This window comes from Malaclemys terrapin, chromosome 5 (assembly GCF_027887155.1).
Source record: "Malaclemys terrapin pileata isolate rMalTer1 chromosome 5, rMalTer1.hap1, whole genome shotgun sequence".
In the NCBI taxonomy this organism is placed as follows: Eukaryota; Metazoa; Chordata; order Testudines; family Emydidae; genus Malaclemys; species Malaclemys terrapin.
The window spans coordinates 112,697,872-112,720,639 of record NC_071509.1 but is presented as its reverse complement, the minus strand read 5'-3'; the positions used below and the strand labels follow the sequence as shown (position 1 = coordinate 112,720,639).

The window sequence follows — 22,768 nt, the reverse complement described above, 5'->3', positions numbered from 1 at the left end:
CCCTTTCTAAACTAAGCCCAAATATCCTCAGGATCTGCACCCCTTATTCCATTGAAAAAGGCTCAAACATTTAATCTACCTAGTTAACAACTGTGCACATTATTTAATTAGTCTAATCTGCAAAGTGAACAAGGTGAATGAGTATTTTGAAAATGTCAGTCACACATTCATACATTTGGAGAAGAAGAGATAAAAGAAAAATAAATCAGTCATGCCTTGGGGGGAGGGGTATATATATTCATGTCTTTATTGTGCTTGCACTGCTTTCCATTTAAGCCTCTGAACAGTTTCTCAGTAATTGGCTTTATTTATTTGATTCCATTGCTTGCCATGGTCTGAGCCCTGCAGACCCCCTTCCCCTTCACTTCAAATGGAACTCCTTTGTATGTAGCAATGCATTGGTCATTAGTATGAAGGTCAGGTTGAATCTGCTCCCAGATCTTCTTCTTGGGATTAAGTTCCTTCTCAGGTTCTCCTGTTTAAATAAATAAATAAAAAAAAAAAACAAGTAGCAGACATGAAACAAAAGGAAGAGTATGGGCTGTATGTACATGTGAGAGAGTGTAGTAACATTTTCCTTTGAGAATTTGTTCCAAGTGATACTGGCTGCCAAAAAATTGTCACTTTATCAAGCCTCAGAGTGAAAATTGTCAAGATCATAAATCTTAATTGTATTTTTTGGGTTGGGTACTTTCCGATCCTTACTTGATAGTACTGTAGGTCCCTAGAGAAGAAAATTTTACATAGCTAGCTAGAATACATAATCACAAGGAGGTAACATTGTGTCAGCATTGGGATTACAAAGGAAAAATGGGGAAAAAGTTTTTATTTAATGATTTTGAGATATGTCAGAAACACAAAGTAAATATTGAACATAGGAACATATTGTCCAGGCAGGCTTAGGCTCATCTACAGCACTGGGCAGTGAAGTTTTATATGTTTGTTTTAGACAGTGTAGGCATATGAAATCTGTGCTGAGTAAATGTGAAAGGCGCCCAGCCAATCGACAACTCTGGAGGGTGAGAGAAAGATGGTCCTGTAATTAGAGTGCTATCCTGGGACTTGAGAGACCCATGTTCAATTCACTTCTCTGCTACAGACTTCCTGTGTGTCCTTGGACAAGTCACATCTTTATGCCTCCTCTCTTTTCCCCATCTGTAAAATGGGGAAACAGTACTCTCACATAGGTGTTGTGAGGATAAATAATTAAAGATTGTTTGATAAAGGGGGCCATGGAAGTACCTAACTAGCTTTTTTTCACCTACTTTTGTGGAAATGCTGCAAACAGCTAAAGGATGAATAGTGGAACAAAAAAAAATAAATGTTATACCTGTTCCAAAATATTCCTCCTGTTTGCATTTCTTGCCTGTCCATTTAAAAAATGACAAGGAAACCAAAAAATTAACCGGAATAAATTCCTCTGTTGCCAGTTTAAAAACGATTTATACTGAATGAACTGCTCCATGCCAACATCATCTTTCATGATATAAATAAAGCATGACAATCAATTCGTTGTACCATTTATTTTCCTTTGCAAAGACCAAATGGATTTCAGATCTCCTAAAGTAAAACAAGACTCCGTCATTTAGCCACAATGCCTTGGGGTGTTTTTAACCCTTTTTATGAGATTCATGTTAGTAGACTGAAGAGCACAAGGGAAATTATAAACATTTCCACTGGGTTAGGGCCCAGTTTAATAATAAATAGCCTCCAGGGGAATTAATGCCATTTCACTGTCAATATTTCAACTTGCTAAGAGTCTCAATTCAGCCCAATTATTGCACATACAATTAAAATGTTATGTTTCAAAAATCACAGCACATATATACTTTATGGGGAAAAAATTATATCCCCAAAAGGTAGCACAATAGCTAGTGTGCTTGGAAGCAACATGACTCATCAACAAGCTGTGCTCTCCTTAAGGGGAAACTCCTATGTTCTCTGTGGTAGCATACTTCAGTGATAAGCATTTTCATGTTCTCATTCCATCCCTTCTACTCAGTCCTTGCCAGCCCAGGAAGAACACTTTAGTGTGGGAGGTGGGGAATCAGGCTCTTGAGAAAGACTTCAACAAATTCAGTCAGGAAGATGTCCTAAGCAATGAGGTTCTCTTCCTTGACTGGTTAACCAAGAGGTCTATTCTTAACATTAGCCAATAACAGCTACATACTACTTTGTTGTAATGGTGAGATAAAGGCAAACACAATTATCTTGCACGTGAAATAAGGTTCTTACTGGCTTATATGAGGAACAGTCATTAAGCAAGAGAAGAATAATAGAGGGCCCCAAAATGCATAAGGAAGGGAAAAAACAAGCTATTGTCCTCAAATGGATGAGTGGACAGCTGCCATTCCAACTCTGCCAGCTAATTTTTGTCATTTAGACACTTCAGAAAACTGGGTGCTCAGCTTGTGTACCCTTGCTGATAGTTCTAAAGAAAAGTTACTTCAGCCTGGCTCTGACTCTAATTTCCATAGCTTTCCCCCCCACCCCCCCAATGGGCTTCCACTGCAGGCCAACTTCTCTGTTGAATAGGTTGGCCTGTGACAATGCCAAGATTCAATGCACCAGTAAGAAATTATTTCTCACAAATGGAGCACTTAATTACATCAATGTCTTAACACTTGCAGAACTAATTATATGCTTTAAAAAAAAAAAAAAAAATCTAGAACACTGTCCTGTACTAAATTCACAAAAAGTCATTCCTTTATACCAAAATGGATATATACCAACTAACAGTTATTAAGCAGAATAGCTACTAAACAATTGTACTGTTCAGAAGGTGAAATCTACCTTTTTCCCCCCCTGCCCAAATATTACGAAAAGCAAATGAATTTTTCAAGGATAAACTAAAATCTGACTTTTATTACACAAACACTTTCTGGATCTTATTAAGGGTATCTTTGGAATCCCAAGTTGAGCTCTTGTGGGATCTGTGGTGAGCTTGTATTAGATTAGCACAGGCACCACTTTTAAACATTACCAGAGCCTCTCCCGTACTCTGCCGCTTTGTATCCCTTTCTCTCATAAGACAAATAATCCTCTAAAAGGATATCTAAAAATAAAATGGAGTAAAATTATGGTCACAATGATTTTCCCACTCTCTTCTCATGGATGTGAAACATGCTGAATCTGCCAAAGAACCAAATGAAATGTATCAAACTGTACAAGTACTATCAAAGTATTAAAAACCTAAGATAAAAATAATAATGCCACCTAGTGCTCTTTAGAAAGCAGTCTGTATCATTACCCCCAATTTATGCAGAGATAGGGAAACTGAGGTACATAAAATGAATTTAACTTGCCCAAGATCACCCAGCAGCGAGTGGCAGAGCCGGGAACAAAATCAAGGGCTTCTGATTGCCAGTTGAGTGTTCTGTTTACTAGGCAACACTACCACAAAAGAGAAGCCAGTTGACTATGCACTGTAATTGTGCTGGATAGATCTTTCCATCCCACCACAGTTTAGTGATTTGCATTAGAATCTTAGGATTTTATAATGCTGCCATCATCACAGCACCTAGGTACAAAGAAGGTAAGGAAAATGTGATTCAGTACCTCGAAGCAATTTAACAGAAATATACATTAGTTTACCACTGGGGAAAAAAAAATGTAGGACTGAAGATAGAGCTTAACAGCTGGTGTTAGTTTCTTATCACTGGGAGAGGTAGCTGAGCAAAAAGTGGAAAGCATCCATATACCAAAGTTTTGATTAAAGGAAGTTGTTTATACAGACTATCCACTGCACAGCAGGTTTAGAATAATCTGAATTTCTCTTGTAACTGGTTAACCATCAATTGAAACATGAACCATTTTTAGACCAAAATTAGTATTTTAACCATAAATCTCAAGTGACAAATTTGTGGTTGCGGCAGCATTTCTCCATCCCTTTTTTTAAAGCTTCTATTGTACTGTTACAGAGAAGGGAGGATTTTACTGCAAATTGTGTAACTATTAAAAATGACTGTGTCTGTGAAGTGGGGTGGAGGAGAAGGGAGTGTCTGTATGTGTGTGGAATCATTTGGTATGACCTTCATCAAGCAGGTGATTTCACTAAAGTAGAATGTAAACTTTATGAAGTTCTTAATATGAAAAAGACCCCTTTCAAAGTTGCAATTTCTTGTGGTTTTGGGTATGAAAGGTGTAAGACTTCTTTCTCATTTTTGTGAAGTAAAATTTAATTACAGTTGTTAATAGCAACTGCATAGCCCAATGTCCCTTAGCAAGATATTCTCTAAAAATACAGAAAGGGAGGAATTTGAGGAAATTCTCCAGTTTCTGCAGAGGAAAAAAAATTGTAAGTTGTAAACGTTAAATCGGAAATGGCTAATGTTCATGACAACTAAAATGAACATGGAAAGTTACCCAGTGCCCTCCCAAAAAACTCCCCTTCACCATATGCAGTATCAGTCTGTTATTTTTAAACATGAGTCCACTCTGCTTGACTTGGGACAGCTGGGTCTGCTTTGGGGTTGCTTCTCTGTTGTTGCCGCTGCTGCTACACAAGCTTTCAGTCTTCAAATTAAAATCAGACCCAGCTGTCCTTTCTATTTTAATTTCAGTGACTCAAACTGAATGTTCGTGGTTTAAATTACTCACTTAAAATCTATTGGTGTTTAAAATTATTATTACTAGTCTTGGAAATTAAACTGAATTTGAAATAAATAACGTGACTTTCATATTCCTGATACTGCTATTGTTGAACTGCTTGGTTAGCTTTGCTTTTAAGAAAGCAGCAACTAAGCCAACCTTGAGATTTTGGGTATACAAAAGCCAAGTAGGAGACATCTCCCATTAATTTTAATGGGAACTAAGTTTAAATCTTCTAGTCAGCTTTTGAATATCTCAATATACATTTATTTCCAAAATCAAGATATTTCATTTCAAAAACGGTTGAGGTTTGAAAAAAGAGTACAAGAAAATCTGCAAAATCACTTAATTGCTTGGACATAAATTAGGAGATAAATTATATAAACTTGGTTTTTTTTTTTTTTAATCTGAGTGACTAACAATTGGCAACCTCAGGGCCGCACAAGAATATAGTATTCTATAGTATTGCAACTTTTTTTAATGGAAGGGGCCCACGAAATTGCTTTGCCCCAGGCCCCTGAATCCTCTGGGCAGCCCTGGGCAACCTTCACATTTTAGGTTATAAAGACAGTCTTTAAAATTTAGGTTCAGCCCATACATTATGTGTAAATTACAGTTTTGAACAGATGCTAATTATTGCCATTAGACAATGAATTTAAAACAGCAAAGTATTCAGTGCTGATTTTATCAATAATGCAAGATGACACTGGGTTAGGGAACCTTCTTAAAAATAGTGAAATCCATCAGGAATTAATTGATGTCTGAAACAGCCACACATGTACAAGCAACTATCACGTTGATAAAGACAAAGCAATCAACTGCTGAATAATCCCGAGCACTCATTTAGAATGATCAAAGATTGAACACTGCATAAGAATAACCAAACACAATGTAAGCAATTTTCTAATGACCAGTGAGTGCAGTGGTTCTCCACCACACGTATGTGTACTCCTAGGGATACGCAGAGGTCTTCCAGGGGGTACATCAACTCATCTAGATATTTGCCTAGTTTTATAAACAGGCTACATAAAAAGCACTAGCAAAGTCAGTATAAACTAAAGTTTCATATGACTTGTTTATACTGTTCATATACTATGCACTGAAATGTAAGTACAATATTTATATTCCAATTGATTTATTTTATAATTATATGGTAAATATGAGAAAGTAAGCAATTTTTCAGTAATAGTGTGCTGTGACACTTTTGTATTTTTATGCCTGATTTTGTAAGCAAGTAGTTTTTAAGTGAAGTGAAACTTGGGTATGCAAGACAAATCAGACTCCTGTAATGGGTACAGTACTCTGGAAAGGTTGAGAGCCACTGGACTAGAGGACTCAAAGGACCAGCCCTTCACTGCTTGAGAAATTAAAATCTAGTAATGGTTGAACCTGACTGAATTTTTTTAGCACAGGGATCGGCAACGTTTGGCACGCGGCACGCCAGGATAAGCCCCCTGGTGGGCTGGGCCAGTTTGTTTACCTGCCACATCCGCAGGTTCAGCCTATCGCGGCTCCCACTGGCCGCAGTTCGCCGTTCCAGGCCAAAGGGGGCTGCGGGAAGCAGCGGCCAGCACATCCCGCGCCGCTCCCGCAGCCCCCATTGGCCTAGAGCGGCGAACAGCAGCCAGTGGGAGCTGCGATCGGTAAACAAACCAGCCCGACCCGCCAGGGGGCTTACCCTGGCGGGCCGCATGCCAAAGGTTGCCGATCCCTGTTTTAGCACAAAAGAGGCAGTCAAAACTGTATACACAAATATATGACAGTCTGAATAATTAGCCTCCAACATCTGGTAATTTGTTTAGCCACTGCTAACAATGTGACCCAAAAGTTAGGACAGTGCCTCAGTCAATGGGCCATTAGAAACAACTCTGATAAGACTGTTCACCAGTCATCAGGGTTCTGGCAGATTAAAACTTTGGTGGCTAAAGACAATGGGGAGAAAAGCTGGTATGATAATGTCAGGCTCTCAGGCCTGGTCTACATTACAGAGTTAAGTCAATGTAAGGCTGCTTACGTCGACCTAACTAACATCTACACTAAAACGTAGCTCCCACCTATGTAACTCACCCACTACACCGACTTAATAACTTCACTTCTGCAAGGGGCGAAGTGATTAGGTGGATGTAGTTAGGCCGACACAGCGTCAGTATAGACACCATGCTGCTTACATCGATTGTTGCTGCCTTTCAGAAGCCATCCTACATTGTCCCACACTGACAGTTGAATCAGAGCAAGCGCTCCTGGGGAGGATGTATACTGACAACACAAGGAGTGTAGTGTGAACATGCAAAAGCGATTTAATTACTGTGGTGGCTGTATGTTGACATAACTTAGGTCGACTTAATTTTGTAGTGCAGACTTGCCCTCACTGAATCAGACTTACCTAATGATTCAGAACAAACCTTTCATCATGGTAGGCAGGATCAGTAATAAAGTAACTTGCCCTGCAGAAGGCTGGGGATAATGTACATGCCTGTCTTTGTGCGTTTCACAGGTATTTTTTTTTACTGTGATTAAATCAGCACTCTCTCCCCTGTCCTACTTCCTCATCCCTAAAAATGAACCTAGTGAAATGTACTAAATTACATCTGTTTTGCATTTAAATTTTATATGAAGTCTTGCAAGTTATTTACTCTTAAACAATAAAACGAACCTTCCACGCTATATATTATTTACACTTAGGCTTGGAAGGATTAGACTTTTTAATGATAAATGTCAATTTCACAATACATACAAACTGAGGAAAAAAATATTTCCATTGATGATGTTTGAAATTTATAGGTAGGCAAAGCAAGAAAAATGCTGCTTGAGAACTTGAATTTGATTTGAGGACACAGACTTTGTTGACATGATATGTAGACAATTTATGTTTTAATGGTTATAAAGCTTAAACTTTTTAAATCTTAACATATGCTGTCATTAAATAATTATTGTCTGACCCCTCCCCCCCCTTACAGTCTGATCCCACATAATCTCCCACAACTGTGAAAATTTAAATGGACAAAATCTGAAAGCTTAAAAACACCATTTTGCAAAACTGAAAATTTAAAATCGATAAAAATAGAAAAAAAGCTTAAAAATAAACATTGATAATATCCATCAAAATTTTAGTCTATTTATACTGTATGAATGCATGATTCCTTTCATCTTGTGTGCTGCTTTATACCAATTACCTTATTGCGATTTATAAATACACTTGATTCCTGCCAAAAACTGACTGTCATGTAGAAGTGTTTCCTTCACAACTATCAAAAGAATATCTTTTATATCAAGTTGGCTTGCTCTAGCCTTTCCTCATATTTATTTATCTGTTTTGTATGTTTTCATATGTAATGATTGGTTCTATTCTAGAATGTCTATTTTGTGTTGTTAAGAATGAATGGTGTTATCCACAAAAACAGTTATTGGCTTTGTCTTGTAGCTACCAGTTTTTCTGAACATTTTTTTCCCCCCTCATTGGTGCTTTAGGGAGTAGTTGCCATATTCTTTAGCTAAAATGTATATCTCCAGAAGTCAATTTTTTTTTAAATAAAATGGTTGTAAAAAATCTTCATTTGGCATTATCGAAGCTCCCCAGATGTCTCTGGCTTCCTATCAGAAGGAATTAGTTGTAAAGCATACCAAACGCTCTATAATAGACTGCAGGCCATAGGTTTAGTTCTAACGTACAACTTTCATACTACATTTAATTTATAATTCAGCTTTTGTGAAACAGAATGGTCAATGGAATATCAATATGCACCAACACCTGGGAACAATTTTATAACAAAGGCGGACATAGCTGATTCTCACTAGGAAAAGACTTTTGGAAATCTAATGATGGATTGAAGGTTTCCTTAAAAGTAATTCTAACTGTTTTGCTACAGAAGTGCCCCATTAGGCAGGTGGCTTGGTGTGAACGAACAGACAGGATGCAATGTAACAGAGCTCCATAGCTCTGTGATCATTTTCCTCATTTTCAAATGTCAGTTCTGATAAATTATTTTTGATTTACGAGTTTGGACTCGACATAAAATATTACATGACAAAGAGCAAGTCAAGGCTGACCCCTCAAAGCTGTCAGCAGGATTACCACAAGCATAAGGGAATTTGAAATTTTTTGGAAACAATGGGTAATAAAGATAATGCAGCTAATGCAGGAGTCAACCCAAGGGAGACACTTCACCCACCTGATTTAAAAAAATAAAATCACTACTTTAAGTAGCTTTCACAAGAAGCCACAACATGGGACAGTTCCAGGTTAAATGTTTACTGTTTTGATCACTGTTCTTAAGAGATAGCTAACAGTCTAATACACAGCTCACAAAGGACATTGGTAGGATCACATTCTCACTAAGGTTAATCTGTAGGAGGGGCAGTTTAGAAAGATATGATTTTAAAATCTCTTTAAAGTTAGAGATAGTCTCCAAGGTAGCCCATGGAAGAAATTACCAGCCATAACATCCATGTATTTCCAACTACAATTCTGATTCATAGTATGTGAACCAGTATTTCTATAATTTAACATTGGGGATGGAAAACATTTACATGCATAGGATTTGGGTGGATTAAGAATGGGAAAAAAAGGTCACAAGAATCACACTTCTGTGTGCCCCAGAAATTTTTACTTTTGTATTTTGGTTCAATCTACCATTCTTTTACCAAACAAATGTTGATGATAGTGAAGGACAAAAAAAAACTGTTGCAGGATGTAAGGCCAACGAAGGGGCACCATTTACAACTGGGTTGGCAGGGTTCTTCTAACTTTCCGCCTCCCTGGCCCTTACTACCTTTGTAGACACATGGCTTCCTATCAGAAGGAAGCTGTTGTAAAACATATAAAGCTTTCTATCATAGGCTGCAGGCCCGAGGTTTAGAACTATCATATCACATTTAATTTATAATACAGCTTTCCAGAAAGGGACTATGTCAATAGAATATCAATATGCATGAACACCCGATTTTTGGGTTTGGACTCAGCATAAAATATGCTTAAGAGAAAGAGCAAGTCAAGGCTGACCCTCATGATGCGGTCACTACGATTTTCACACTAGCAAAGCTTATTCTGCAGCTTGTGCTACCCACTGCATGTCCATTAGAACTGATAGCATAAGGGAGTGTGAACATTTTTTGGAAGCGATGAGTAATAAAGAACACATATATGTTCTCTATTCACAACAATGTGTTTCTCACAGCAGCTTTTTTTTTTTTTTTTTTTTTTTAAGACAGATAATTTCAGTGTTTTGCACTCTTCAAGTCTGCCTGTTAAATAGACTGCCATAATTAAATAGCACATTTTCCAATAAAATGAATCAGCAGAGTGCCAGCTACACCACACTGGGAAAATGTCAAAGCAAGAGGTATCCAAGATCTGAAAAAAAGAATGTGACTTAAGATGTTTCATCTGAGGGATTTCCTTGGTTTCACAAAATAACTGGCTGCTTATTTTGTTGATAAAATAAAAAGTGATTAATATATGGCAACTTTGTTTTCTTTCCAGTTTTGGCATTTACTAATGAGTTAATTTGGTTTAAGGTTATGAAGTATTTTTCATGGTACGTAAGCGTGCATCTCTCTTCTGATATATTTGTAATGACTAGCTCTGTTTATATTTTGAGACTGCTATGTAACCATTTTCTTTAGAAATTCTTCACCCTTCAAATACAAAACACTTGAACAGCAGATTTGGGGTGCAGCTGATCAATACTATAAGGTAAAAGAAACAGTGAAGACAAAAGTCATTTTTATTATTGGAGATTTCTGGACTTTAATTCACACTGTAGGAAATCTACAGTGCATGTGATATATTTTAAGCAATAAAATGGTATATTTTAAATATATAAAACTAAAAGAAAAAATGCTGCAATACTTATTTCCTCTTTAAACAGGATATTATTTTTAATACATTCTGAATTACAGCAATAAAGCACAGCAGCTAAGTCTTAATGCATTTCATCTATTTGGGAGATAAAACACAGTATTTCCCACACACAGCAACCCAATTTTAAGCAACAGTTATTGTAGGAAGGAATCAGACAGTATTGACACATACACACCACATCTATCTGGATGATCATTTTCAGAAGATGACAACTTGTGCTTGACAGTGGATGGCTCTGGGAATCGATAATTAACTGTGGAGCTCATCACTGCCAGTCTGGGGTTCAGCTGAACCCATGACATAACCATGCAAGGTTATTACAGGGGGCTTGCGAGCTGTTAGCCTCCACCCCAAACCCCGCTTTGCCTCCCGCATTTATAATGGTGTTAAATATATTAAAAAGCGTTTTTAATTTATAAGGGGGGGGGTCGCATTCAGAGGCTTGCTATGTGAAAGGGGTCACCAGTACAAAAGTTTGAGAACCACTGACAGAGGTTATAAGCTCCACCACCACAAACAATAAATTGGCATTTTGGTTGATAGAGTCAAGAGAGGCCCAGAAAAGAAGTGGAAACTGACTATCCCTCTCATCTTCAGGTGGTGGGTCTGACAGAATTGTGATGAGACATCTGGGTGGAGAAACATTCAGTACCACTACTTGTGTGATTTTTATCTGTGAGCAACTAGAAGATAATAACTACACCATACTGGGCTGTCAGTACAGAAATAGATGTTTCCCAGAAAACATTGTGCATATATTTATGAGGTGAAGGATGCAGAATTCGAAGTCAGGAAACCTTGGTTCTATTACTAAGTCTGGTGCTGACCTATTATGTGACCTTGGGCAAGTCACTTAGCCTGTCTATGCCTCCACGCCTCCATTTGCAAAATGAAAATATTGAAAATGACCACATTCATAAAGAGAGCTATTGATGAAAATGCACTGTGTGTTAGGTATGACAGCTATTATTTCTCCCACAATCCCCAATTTTTGGCTTTCAGTTAGATATTTTAATCCTTCTTTATGCTACGTATTCACAGAATTCTAGCGAATTCTTATAAAAATATGAATTCTTCACATAAATATTACAAATGCCTGTAATTTAAATTAGAAATTTAACTCAATTTATAATACTTGTTGTATAATCAGCTCCAACTGAGAGATGAGGAGGTTACTCACCCTGTGCAGTAACTGACGTTCTTCGAGATGAGTGTCCCTGTGGGTGCTCCACTACAGGTGTTGGTGCGTCCCTGCGCCTTCGCCCGGAGATTTTTGCAGCAGTACTCATAGCGGCCATGCATGCTCAGAATCTGCCCCCCCGCTGTGACTCTAGGGTAATAGAACGCATGCGTGGCCGGTCTCCTCAGTTCCTTCTCTACCACGGAGGCCCCCCAACTCCGAAGTAGAGGGGAGGAGGGTGGGTAGTGGAGCACCCACAGGGACACTCATCTCGAAGAACGTCAGTTACTGCACAGGGTGAGTAACCTCCTCTTCTTCTTCGAGAGATGTCCCTGTGGGTGCTCCACTACAGGTGACTTAAAAGCAGTGTATCTTAAGGAGGTAGGGACTTCGGATCTGGTAGGAACGCCGTCGAGAGTACCGCCCTGCCCAAGCGTATGTCAGATAAAGGGCCTTGAATAAGGGCATAGTGTTTAACAAAAGTATGGTCAGATGACCAGGTGGCTGCTTTACAAATGTCAGCCAAGGGGACTTTGCGTAAGAACGCGATGGAGGCAGCCAGAGATCTAGTGGAGTGTGTTCTAATGCCATCTGGAGGTGCAACCCCTTTCATCTGATAGCACAGTCGGATACACTGGGAGATCCAGTTCGAGAGTCTCTGGGTAGAAATAGGCATGCCCTTGGAGCGCTCTGCAACAGAGACAAAAAGTCTAGAGGAGGTTCTAAAGGGTTTGGTTCTATCCAAATAGAATGACAAGGCTCTGCGAACATCTAGTGTATGCATTGAGGCTTCAAAGGAGTTTGCATGTGGTTTCGGGAAAAAAGTCGGAAGGTGTATGGATTCATTAATATGGAATGATGAGTGAACCTTTGGAAGAAATTTGGGATGCAATCTGAGGGTAACCTTGTCTTTAAAAAATATCGTATATGGTGGATGAGCCATGAGAGCTGCTATTTCTCCTGCCCGTCTGGCAGAAGTAATTGCCACTAGAAACGCTGTTTTCATGGAGAGGTGTAAAAGGGAGCACGTGGCTAGGGGTTCGAAGGGTTGCTGAGTTAGGGCAGACAGTACCAGATGAAGGTCCCAGGGGGTGGTCGGTTGTTTAATGTCTGGATATAAGGTTTGTAGGCCCTTGAGGAAACGCTTCGTAGTAGCGTGAGCAAAGACAGACGTATCATCAATTTTGTCGTGGAAAGTCGTAATAGCAGCTAAATGGACCCTGATGGAGCTGAAAGAAAGGCCGGATCGCTTAAGGCCCAAGAGATAGTCCAATATAAACGGAAGAGGTACCGAGGTAGGAGAAAGATGTTTGGCAGAACACCAATGTGTGAATCGTTTCCACTTTTGAAGATAGGTCTTGCGAGTAGCTTGCGTTCTGCTATGTAGGAGCACCTCCTGAACTTGTTCGGAGCAATCTAATTCGCGTTGGGAGAACCACGTAGGAACCAGGCCTTGAGGTGAAGCATGGACAGGTTGGGGTGGAGAAAACGACCGTGCTGCTGAGATAGAAGGTTCGGAATAAGCGGCAGGGAGATTGGTGGTTGGATTGACATTCTGGTGAGGAAGGGAAACCATGGTTGTCTGGGCCACGATGGGGCAATGAGGATCACCTTGGCTCGATCCGTTCGTATTTTTATCAGAACCCTGTTGAGAACTGGTATCGGGGGAAACGCATAGAATAGGTTTCGGTGCCATGAGATCATGAATGCGTCCCCCAGGGAATGTTTGCCCAGTCCTGCTCTGGAGCAGAAATTGAGACATTTCTTGTTCTTTGCAGTTGCAAAGAGGTCTATTGTTGGGTAACCCCAGATGCTGAATACGTTGTGAATGGTTTTCTCGTCTATCTCCCACTCGTGGTCCCATGGGAAGCGTCTGCTCAGTTCGTCCGCTGTGGTGTTCATGATTCCGGGAAGATAAGCAGCTGATACCCGGATGTTGTTCACAATGCACCAATTCCAGAGCTTCATAGCCTCTGTGCACAGCGAATGGGAACGAGCTCCGCCCTGCCTGTTTACGTAAAACATGCAAGCAATGTTGTCCGTCATTATGCGTACGTGATGATGTTTGATTAGTGGCAGGAAGTGATGGCACGCGTTGCGAATGGCTCGAAGTTCTAGTACATTTATGTGCAGGGAGGTCTCGGTTGGTGACCATAGTCCCTGTACTGTGTGATGAGACATATGTGCACCCCACCCTGTCATAGATGCATCGGTGGTCAGAATGCGTGATGGAGCCTGTTGAAGAAACGGGACTCCAGAACAAAGGTTGGAGTGGACGGTCCACCAACGTAGCGAGTCTTTGACTGGAGTAGGCAGGGAGAGAGTCTTGTTTAAAGAATGCATATTCGGTTTGTAAACCGTTGCCAGCAACGCTTGGAAGCACCTCATGTGTAGGCGTGCATTCTGGACGACAAAAGTGCACGAGGCCATGTGACCTAGTAGTTGCAGGCAGTCTCGGGCAGTTACCTGAGGGCTGTTGCGAATAGTTGTGGTCAGTTGTTTTATGGAATTGTAGCGATCGGGTGGGAGCGATGCTAGCCCGGTCCGAGAGTCGAGGTCTGCGCCTATGAACTGAAGGTGCTGGGTGGGGCGTAATGTGGATTTGTCTTTGTTTATTTGTAGGCCGAGAGAAAGAAAGCACTCGACTGTGAGTCGTGTGAACCGGAGCGCCTCGTCGAATGTTGAAGCTTTGAGGAGGCAATCGTCGAGGTACGGAAATATTATTACCCCTTGTCTCCTGAGGTGAGCAGTGACTACAGCTAGAAGTTTGGAAAAAGCACGGGGGGCTGTAGATAGTCCGAAGGGGAGTACCCTGTATTGGAAATGTGTGTAACCAAGGGTAAATTGGAGGAAACGTCTGTGGGCCAGATGTATAGTGACGTGGAAATAGGCATCTTGTAGGTCGAGGGCAGAAAACCAGTCGCCCTGCTCCAGCGCTGGGATTATGGTATTGAGGGTCACCATCTTGAACTTTTGCTTTTTGATGAATCTGTTGAGCCGCCTGAGATCGAGGATTGGTCGCCATCCCCCATTTTTCTTCTCCGTTAAGAAATAATGGGAGTAAAAACCCTTCCCTCTGTGTCGCTCTGGCACGATTTCTACTGCTCCCAGATGAAGGAGATGTTGCACCTCTTGGAGGAGTAGCTGCTCGTGAGAAGGGTCCCTGAAGAGGGACGGGGAGGGTGGGTGGGTGGGAGGTAAGGAGAGGAAGGGGATGACGTATCCAATTGTAACTACCTCTAAGACCCACTTGTCGGAGGTAATCTTCCTCCATTGTTGGAAAAAAGGTCGTAGGCGGTGTCCAAAGATTGGTGTGCCGGCTGAAGTGAGGGCATTGCTTTCTAAACCCTCGACCAAGTTTTCAAATCTGCCTATTAGCTGGTGGGGGTTGAGGCGCCCCTGTAGAGTTTGGGCGACGTCGCTGGAATCTTGGTCGTGGACGTTGCGGCTGTTGCTGTTCCTGCGGTCTATGGGAAGGTTGTGTAAATGCGGGATAACGTGGCCGGTGGTATGGTTGGTATCGATATTGTCGTCTTCTTGCCGTAGGTGTCTGGAGACCTAAAGACCGGAGGGTTGTTCTGGAGTCTTTCATTGAATGAAGCACTTTATTCGTGTTAGCAGCAAAGAGTTTGTCACCGTCGAAGGGAAGATCTTCAATTGTGTTCTGAACTTCGTGAGGAAAAAAGGAAGAGGAGAGCCATGAGCCCCGTCGCATGACTATCGCTGTAGCGGTAGATCTTGCCGCTGTGTTGGCTACATCGAGGGCTGCTTGGAGAGCGGTGCGTGAAATGGCTTGGCCCTCAGAAACTATAGCTCTGAACTGTTGTTTTCTTTGTTCTGGAATGTCATCAATAAAGTCCATTAACTTATTATAGTTTTTATGGTCGTATTTTGCCAGGACTGCAGTATAATTAGCTATGCGAAATTGGAGGGTGGAGGATGCATAGACCTTGCGACCAAACAGGTCCAGTCGTTTGCTATCCTTGTTAGGTGGGGCAGAACGAGAATACTGTTGTCTGGCCCTCTGGTTCGCAGCGTCCACTACCAATGAGTTTGGTGCTGGGTGGGTAAAAAGGAATTCAGAGTCCTTTGGAGAAATAAAATACTTCTTGTCCGCTTGCTTGCAGGTAGGTAGGCTTGTCGCTGGAGTCTGCCAGATGGACTTAGCGGGTTCTAAAAGGGCTGCGTTAATTGGAAGTGCCACTCTGGAGGAAGAAGGGGGCTGTAGGATGTTCGTTAGCTCATGCTGTTGTTCGGGAACCACTTCCAAGTTAATGTTCAGGTCACTAGCAACTCTCTTAAAGAGGTCCTGGAATTTTGTATATTCATCAGAGGGAGTGGGAGGAAGGGGAAGTAATGCTTCCTCCGGTGCTAACTCCGGATCTGTTGGACCAGGAGAAGGGCTAGGTTTATCCTGGGAACGTGGCTGTGTTGCCAGGCGTCTCGTGTCACTAGCATATGCATTAGGAGACGGCACTGGATCAGTGTTGCGCCTGGTCGAATGGCCACGGGGCATGTGTTCCCGAGGGTATGATGTCCATGGTGTCCAGTATTGCCATGGTGGCGGGTAGGGCATAGGTGGTGCCATCCAGGGGTTCATCCCCCAAGGGGCAGGGTCCTGAGAGTGGGATGAGGTAGTATTTCCATAGCCCTTATTGCTCTGGGTCCGGGGCTGGGAGTCATGATATGGGGAAAAAACTCCCTGTGGATCTGCTTCCTCCTCACTGGAGGAAAACTGCTCAGATCCTGACTCAGGCATCGAAACAGAATATGCATTCATGAGCGGAGACTGCAAGGTAGGTGATACTAGCAGATCAGCTGTCTGGGTAAAATGAGTGAAAGCAGCTCCTGCGGGAGATGAAAGCTGAGCCGACAGAGGCTGCTGCACAAGAGCATTCCTGCGATCGGGGCTTCTGGCTGTGATCTGTGTGTCAGAATGCCCCGCAGGCGTCGGTGCCGCGGTCGGTGCCGGGCGAGAAATGTCGGGCTGCCTCGGGTGAGGCGTGCTGTAGAATGTCGGCACCGTCTCATTCGCGGTGCCGAACGGTGCCGTCCCTGAGGCAGGCAACTGGAAGCCTGATGCCTCGGCACCGGAGCTTCTCGGCGGCGTTGAAGCCTCAGGCGGCTTTTGCGCTGTTCCGGAGGAGCCTGGCTCGTGAAAATTGCTGAGGCGAGGAATCACAGGCAGAGAGATCGTTGATCTGCCTGGAGAAACTTTATGCCTCATAGTCTTGCTCGGTGAGGAAAGGTGCCCCTTTTTCGTAGACTTCTTGAGCTTTTTTGAGGGGGGGGGGGGGGCTGTGTCGGGTAGCGGAGCCGGCTTCAATGCCTGGGTCTGAAACTGACCCGATAGATTTTTGAAGCAGGAGCAGTTTGAGTTTAAGCTCCCTGTCTTTCCGTGCCCTGGAGCTGAGTTTACAGCAGTGGGCACATTTTTGGGGAATGTGAGCTTCCCCCAAACATTTTATACACTTTGAGTGCCCGTCTGATGACGGGATAGCTTCCTTACAAATAGCACAGCGCTTGAAACCGGTGGAGCCTGGCATAGCCGCGGCTGACAGGAAATTTTTTTTTTTTTTTTTTTTTTTAAGATAAACTGGGTAAGTAACTATTTTAACAGAGAAAACTGACAGAAAAAACTGGTTTCTAAAGGATAATTAAGGCAATAGTGAAGGATTCTCTAATGAGTCTGCTGAGCTCCGTCTCAGGCCGGGGACGGTTGAGAAGGAACTGAGGAGACCGGCCACGCATGCGTTCTATTACCCTAGAGTCACAGCGGGGGGGCAGATTCTGAGCATGCGTGGCCGCTATGAGTACTGCTGCAAAAATCTCCGGGTGAAGGCGCAGGGACGCACCAACACCTGTAGTGGAGCACCCACAGGGACATCTCTCGAAGAAGAACACTAGGACACTGATATGCAAGTTCCTGGCTATGCATTTTTCCCCATTTCCCCAATAATACTTATTGCTTACCAGGAAAAACTTCAAAAGTGATTCTTTCTCCAGGAACAGCCCCACTGGGGGGATCAAGGATCTCCACCTTCTCTGGTGAGCTGGCACACATCACCATTGCTTGAGATACCACTCCCCTCATCTTTGCAGGCTTCAGGTTACAGAGTAATACTACCATCCGGTTCTGCATCTGCACAAAAAAGAATAGACATTCATTAAAAAAAAAAATTGTAAGGAAATTGAGTTAGGGTTTTGGGAGTTATTATATTATAGAAAAAAAGAGGATTATGAGAGAGAAAGCTTAATACATGTAATATGCATGTACACAGTAGGCTGCATATTGCTTGTGTACATGTAACTATGCTAACACCACCACACCAGAAATAATTACCATTCTTTAATCCTTTTTAGGCTATTAGTCATTAAAAGCCAGGAAACAGCCAATTAAGGATGAAATGTTCCAGGCTGTCCTCCAGCATCTAAACACAACAAGGTACAAGAAGAAAGTCTCTAAGGTTGAGCCTTGATGTGCCAAAATATTAGATAATACATATTTTACTCGTTTGATATGCTTTTGTTGTTTTGGGTCACAACTTTAGGCCATCTTTAGTACAGTGCTCTTAGCAGAGGAATTTCCTTAAAAAAAAAAACAAACAAAAAAAACCGAACAAAATCTACTACAAATTAAAGTTAGTATATAAAAAAGAAAAAATGTATAACAAAAATGTTTAGGTGGTTTAAATTTCAGGATGCAGATTACAGCTGTGCCATACATTCCTATTCAGCCCAAATACCAAAGACAATAGAAATTTTTTGAGCAAATGAAAATGGCGGGATGTACTGCACACAGCAATTTGCTCATTTAAAACAAACCCTTGTGTTTTTCTGAACTAATAAATAATAATGAGAATAAGCACTGCAACCAGACCCCATTAGAGAATATTTTGCCCCCCCCCCAAAATGTTTTAAGTTGAATAAAACTGAAGCAGAACATTTTTAAATAAAACCAAAATGTCTTCAAATTTGCCCTATCCCACAAAAAATTGTTCTCAGGTTGAGATCTTTGTATATTAACCCATAACTTTTTAAAGCAACAGCACGTGACTACTTTTGAATTTAATAAAAATTTACACATGTGCAACATTCTGAGTATTTAGACAGAAAATTAAAAAAAAAAGCAATTTTTCTTAGCATAAAGATACAAATCTCTGAAAACAAGAAGGAATAATGGAAAACATACAATTTAAATATATTCTTGATATTCTATATCTACTGGGTACATACAGTACATTAGTTGTATATTTTAAGCCATTGAAAGTAAATCCCCCAAAACATATGATGATGTAAATGTCAGTGGTTCTATTTTGTTTTAAATTTCTGAAATGCAAATATCTGAGATAGCCTGGTGCTGAATGCTACATAAATAGAGATAGACAGATGTACAGAATAAAAGGGACATTGCAATAGTTTTGTGATCTTTATTAGGGTTACCATATTTTGTGCCTCCAAATGGAGGACACTCCACAGGGCCCCGGCCCCGCCCCCAGCTCCGCCCCCTCCCCAAAGTCTCCGCCCCCTCCCCTGCTTCCCGCGAACATTTAATTCGCGGGAAGCCTGAAGCAGGTAAGGGGGGGTGTGGGGGGAAGAGGTGCGGCCCAGGCTGGCCCCCCCGGCGGCTCCAGCCTGGGTCGGCTCGGGCCCTGGGGTGCCGGCCCCGGCCGACCACCCCCGGCCCGCCCAGCACTGCCGGCCCCCAGCGGCCCGGCGCACCCCCAGGCCCCCCGGCCCAGCCCCGCGGCCCCGCGCACCCCCCCCGGCCCGGCCCTGCGGCCCTGCGCACCCCCCCGGCGGCCCGGCCCCGCACCGGCCCCGGCCAAAGAGGCCCCAGCCGAGCCCTCCCTCCAGATTTTCCTGGACATGCCCGGCTTTTGGGGATTTCCCCCCGGACGGGGATTTGAGCCCCCAAAAGCCGGACATGTCCGGGAAAATCCGGACGTATGGTAACCCTATCTTTATTCATACTTGGTTTTGACTGATTACAAAAACTATCCTGGAATAGACAGTATAGCCTTTAACACTGAAGGTGACAGTTCAGAAACAAATGGAAATATGTTGTGGATGTGTATAGCCACATTTAGATTGAAACAAAATGGAAATGGGAAGGGTTTTGAATTACCTTCTTCAGACACCCTCTCAGTGGCTGTGGTGGGTGATCAGAGAGCTTTAATATTATTTATATTCTGAAGAGTTCATGAATAATGTTTCTAGGTACAACGGTACAGGTTAGAATAGGATGTATGCACTTGTAAACTTTAAATATCCAGATGGTTTTCTTCCATTAATGTTTCCAGTAAAGTCAAACTAGTATCCTTTTCTGACTGGCTAAGTCTCTACTTTTCCAAATGTTTCTCATTATATTATTTTCTTATATTGTACCACATGTGATGATGATTCAGAGGAAACTTTAAAGAATGGGCATGAAGACATTAACAAAACTAAACATTTTCTGGATACACACAAGAAGATGATTGTTTTATGTGCCTCTCATTCCAGTAAACACAGGGGTAGGCAACCTATGGCACGCGTGCTGAAGGCGGCACGCAAGCTGATTTTCAGTGGCATTCACACTGCCTGGGTCCTGGCCACCAGTCAGGGGCGGCTCTGCATTTTAATTTAATTTTAAATGAAGCTTCTTAAACATTTTGAAACCTTATTTACTTTACATATGACAATAGTTTAGTTATATATTATAGACATAGAAAGAGACCTTCTAAAAAGGTTAAAATGTATTACTGGCACGCAAAACCTTAAATTAGAGTGAATAAATGAAGACTCGGCACACCATTTCTGAAAGGTTGCCGACCCCTGAGTTAACATCTCAGGGCTTCAAGATGCCTAACACACATTTTTTAAACATGTACATGTGTGTTGTTTATGCAGCTTATACTTAAATGAAACATGGAATGTTACAGGTATGACAGAAGAACTTGGAAAATATCTTTGTATAGACTTTTAAAAAACACATTACTTCTTCACTACAACATCAGAAACAGTATTTGAAAGGGAGCATTACCATTATATTTGCTTTTACAGTACTTAAAGGAATATTTTAAAGTTATTTAAAGTGTTTGCTAGATGTTTCCAGTTCTAATATAAAAAGTGAGTTTTGGAAAAAGATCCAATTATTTTAAATGTCAGTGTGTCTGGTATATAGTTTAGATGGCCCAAAACAAAACCTCAGATCCAAATACCCAGGAAATCTTTGAAGATGGGAAATTGGTGACCAATATCTCTATACCAGACAAATCCAGAATCTGGGATTCAAACTATCCCTCTACAATACCTCAAGGTTAAAAAAGTTCAGATTTGGACACAGGTTTTAAATCTTGGACCTCTCCCTAGTAGGAACTGTATGATAATAATTAAGCAGCTTTAGATCCAAAGACTAAAATAAACAGCAGTATATGACCAAAAGCTTATGTGATCATATAAAAACATCTGAAAAACCAAAAAGGTCAGCATTTTTCTAATATAACTGCTTATAAACACACAAATTATTTTATGGAGCAAAATAAGACATATGAGACTAGAAATTTTAATCTCATTAACACATTTGTATTTAGGATAAATATGCATTTTAAACACTGATATGATAATTTAAACAAAATAAGGAATAAAAATAAAGGAAAAATATGGAAAAAATTAAAAAATAATCATCACAGATTCATAAAAGTTAGAATTGGAAGGGATCCATCAATCCTGAACCATTTACTTATGGCATTATGTGCCCATCTATATTATTCCCCTACACTAGCCGCTTGAATGAAATATCAAAATTTCCTTTCAAACATTTTCAATGAGACTGACGTCTTTTAAAAGCGAGAAAGTTTGTAACAGCAAGAGTACTTACAGCTGCACAAGTACAGCTTCTCATCTAGTTTAAAATCTGCCCTTCCATTGTTAAAATATTATTTTAAATAAACAAAATAAAGATTAAGGCTGCTGTTGAAGAACATGTCTTTGCTATGAACCAGGAGTCACTTTAACAGAATTAGCATTAGCCAGGATTCTTTGGGACTAAGACAGTATACATTACGCAGCCAAATACTGTATGAAAGTAATTTCATTTGTACCTGTTCTAGAGGAACATGCTTTACTAAGCCACTGACAACAGTTCTTGGGTTTGCTTCTCCAACATCCACCTCCTCGACATATAGAGTATCCGCATCAGGGTGATTTTTTGCAGTGATGATACAACCGACACGAAGGTCCAGACGAGAAACATCCATAGGTCTGGATTCATCACTCCCAGCTGCTGGCAGCTGCTTCCTCTCCCTCTTCTCTCCTGTAGTAGTGAGTTTAATTAGATGCAGTAATAACTCCCTAAAATGTATACATATATACCAACTTGTATGGACAAGAGAAACTACAATTTCAGTGCAAGGTATATCATCAGTTCATTTAGTATCACCTCTAGATACCTGTGTTCTGAAAGAAGGAAACAAAGGAAAGACGTAACTTCCTACCTGCACCCATTATTTCAAATCATATCATTCTTAGACCTAAACTACAATCACTGGTTACTATTTCCCATAAAGATTAAAACTTAACATTACAAACAAAATGACTGTATATTTTATTTTTTAAGTTAAAAGTCATCTGGATTTTAACTGTGGCTATTTTGTATGAAAACACAGTGTTATGTATGATCTGCAAGTAGTCATAGCAGCAGCAGCAAACTTAGTACTGGTAATTCACCAGCAAAACGGAAACCAAGTACGATACCTACTAAAAAAAGTGATGCTAGAGTCCTATAGTCTTCTTGGCCTTAAAAAAATAAATAAAGCCTCCAAGAATGTTGTATATTGATAAAATAAATTGATATTTCTCTTGCACCAATACAAAGATATTTTAATCACTTCTCATCAAATTATTGCTGGAAAGCTGGTTTAAGGTATTGCATCCTTTATCTTAAAAAAAAAATCTGAATTGCTGACCTGTCCAAATGTTTGCCATATGCAGAAAGAAGAATCAATACATGTGTTTGACAGGAAATTATCAAAAAGGCATCTTAGGTTTCAATTGATTCATAGCTGTTACTCATATTGATTTAAGAATTGGCTCATATTAGGACTCATACAGATATTCTTCTCTTTTTTAAATTAACAGCTCACATTTTGTAAACT

At 41.0% G+C, this 22,768-nt stretch overlaps 1 protein-coding gene across 2 annotated transcripts in view; it reads right to left on the bottom strand.

Moving 5' to 3' along the window:
• Positions 1-216: 216 nt before the first annotated feature.
• AIMP1 (aminoacyl tRNA synthetase complex interacting multifunctional protein 1) overlaps positions 217-22,768 on the bottom strand; it is a 64,582-nt gene continuing 42,030 nt past the window's right edge. For both annotated transcript variants that reach the window (XM_054029547.1, XM_054029548.1), the window contains 3 exons: positions 21,716-21,927; positions 17,604-17,772; positions 217-475 (listed from right to left, as the gene is read on the bottom strand). In XM_054029547.1, coding sequence (XP_053885522.1) covers positions 309-475; positions 17,604-17,772; positions 21,716-21,927 — 548 coding nt within the window. In that variant the 3' untranslated portion in view covers positions 217-308. The remainder of the gene's footprint in view (positions 476-17,603; positions 17,773-21,715; positions 21,928-22,768) is intronic.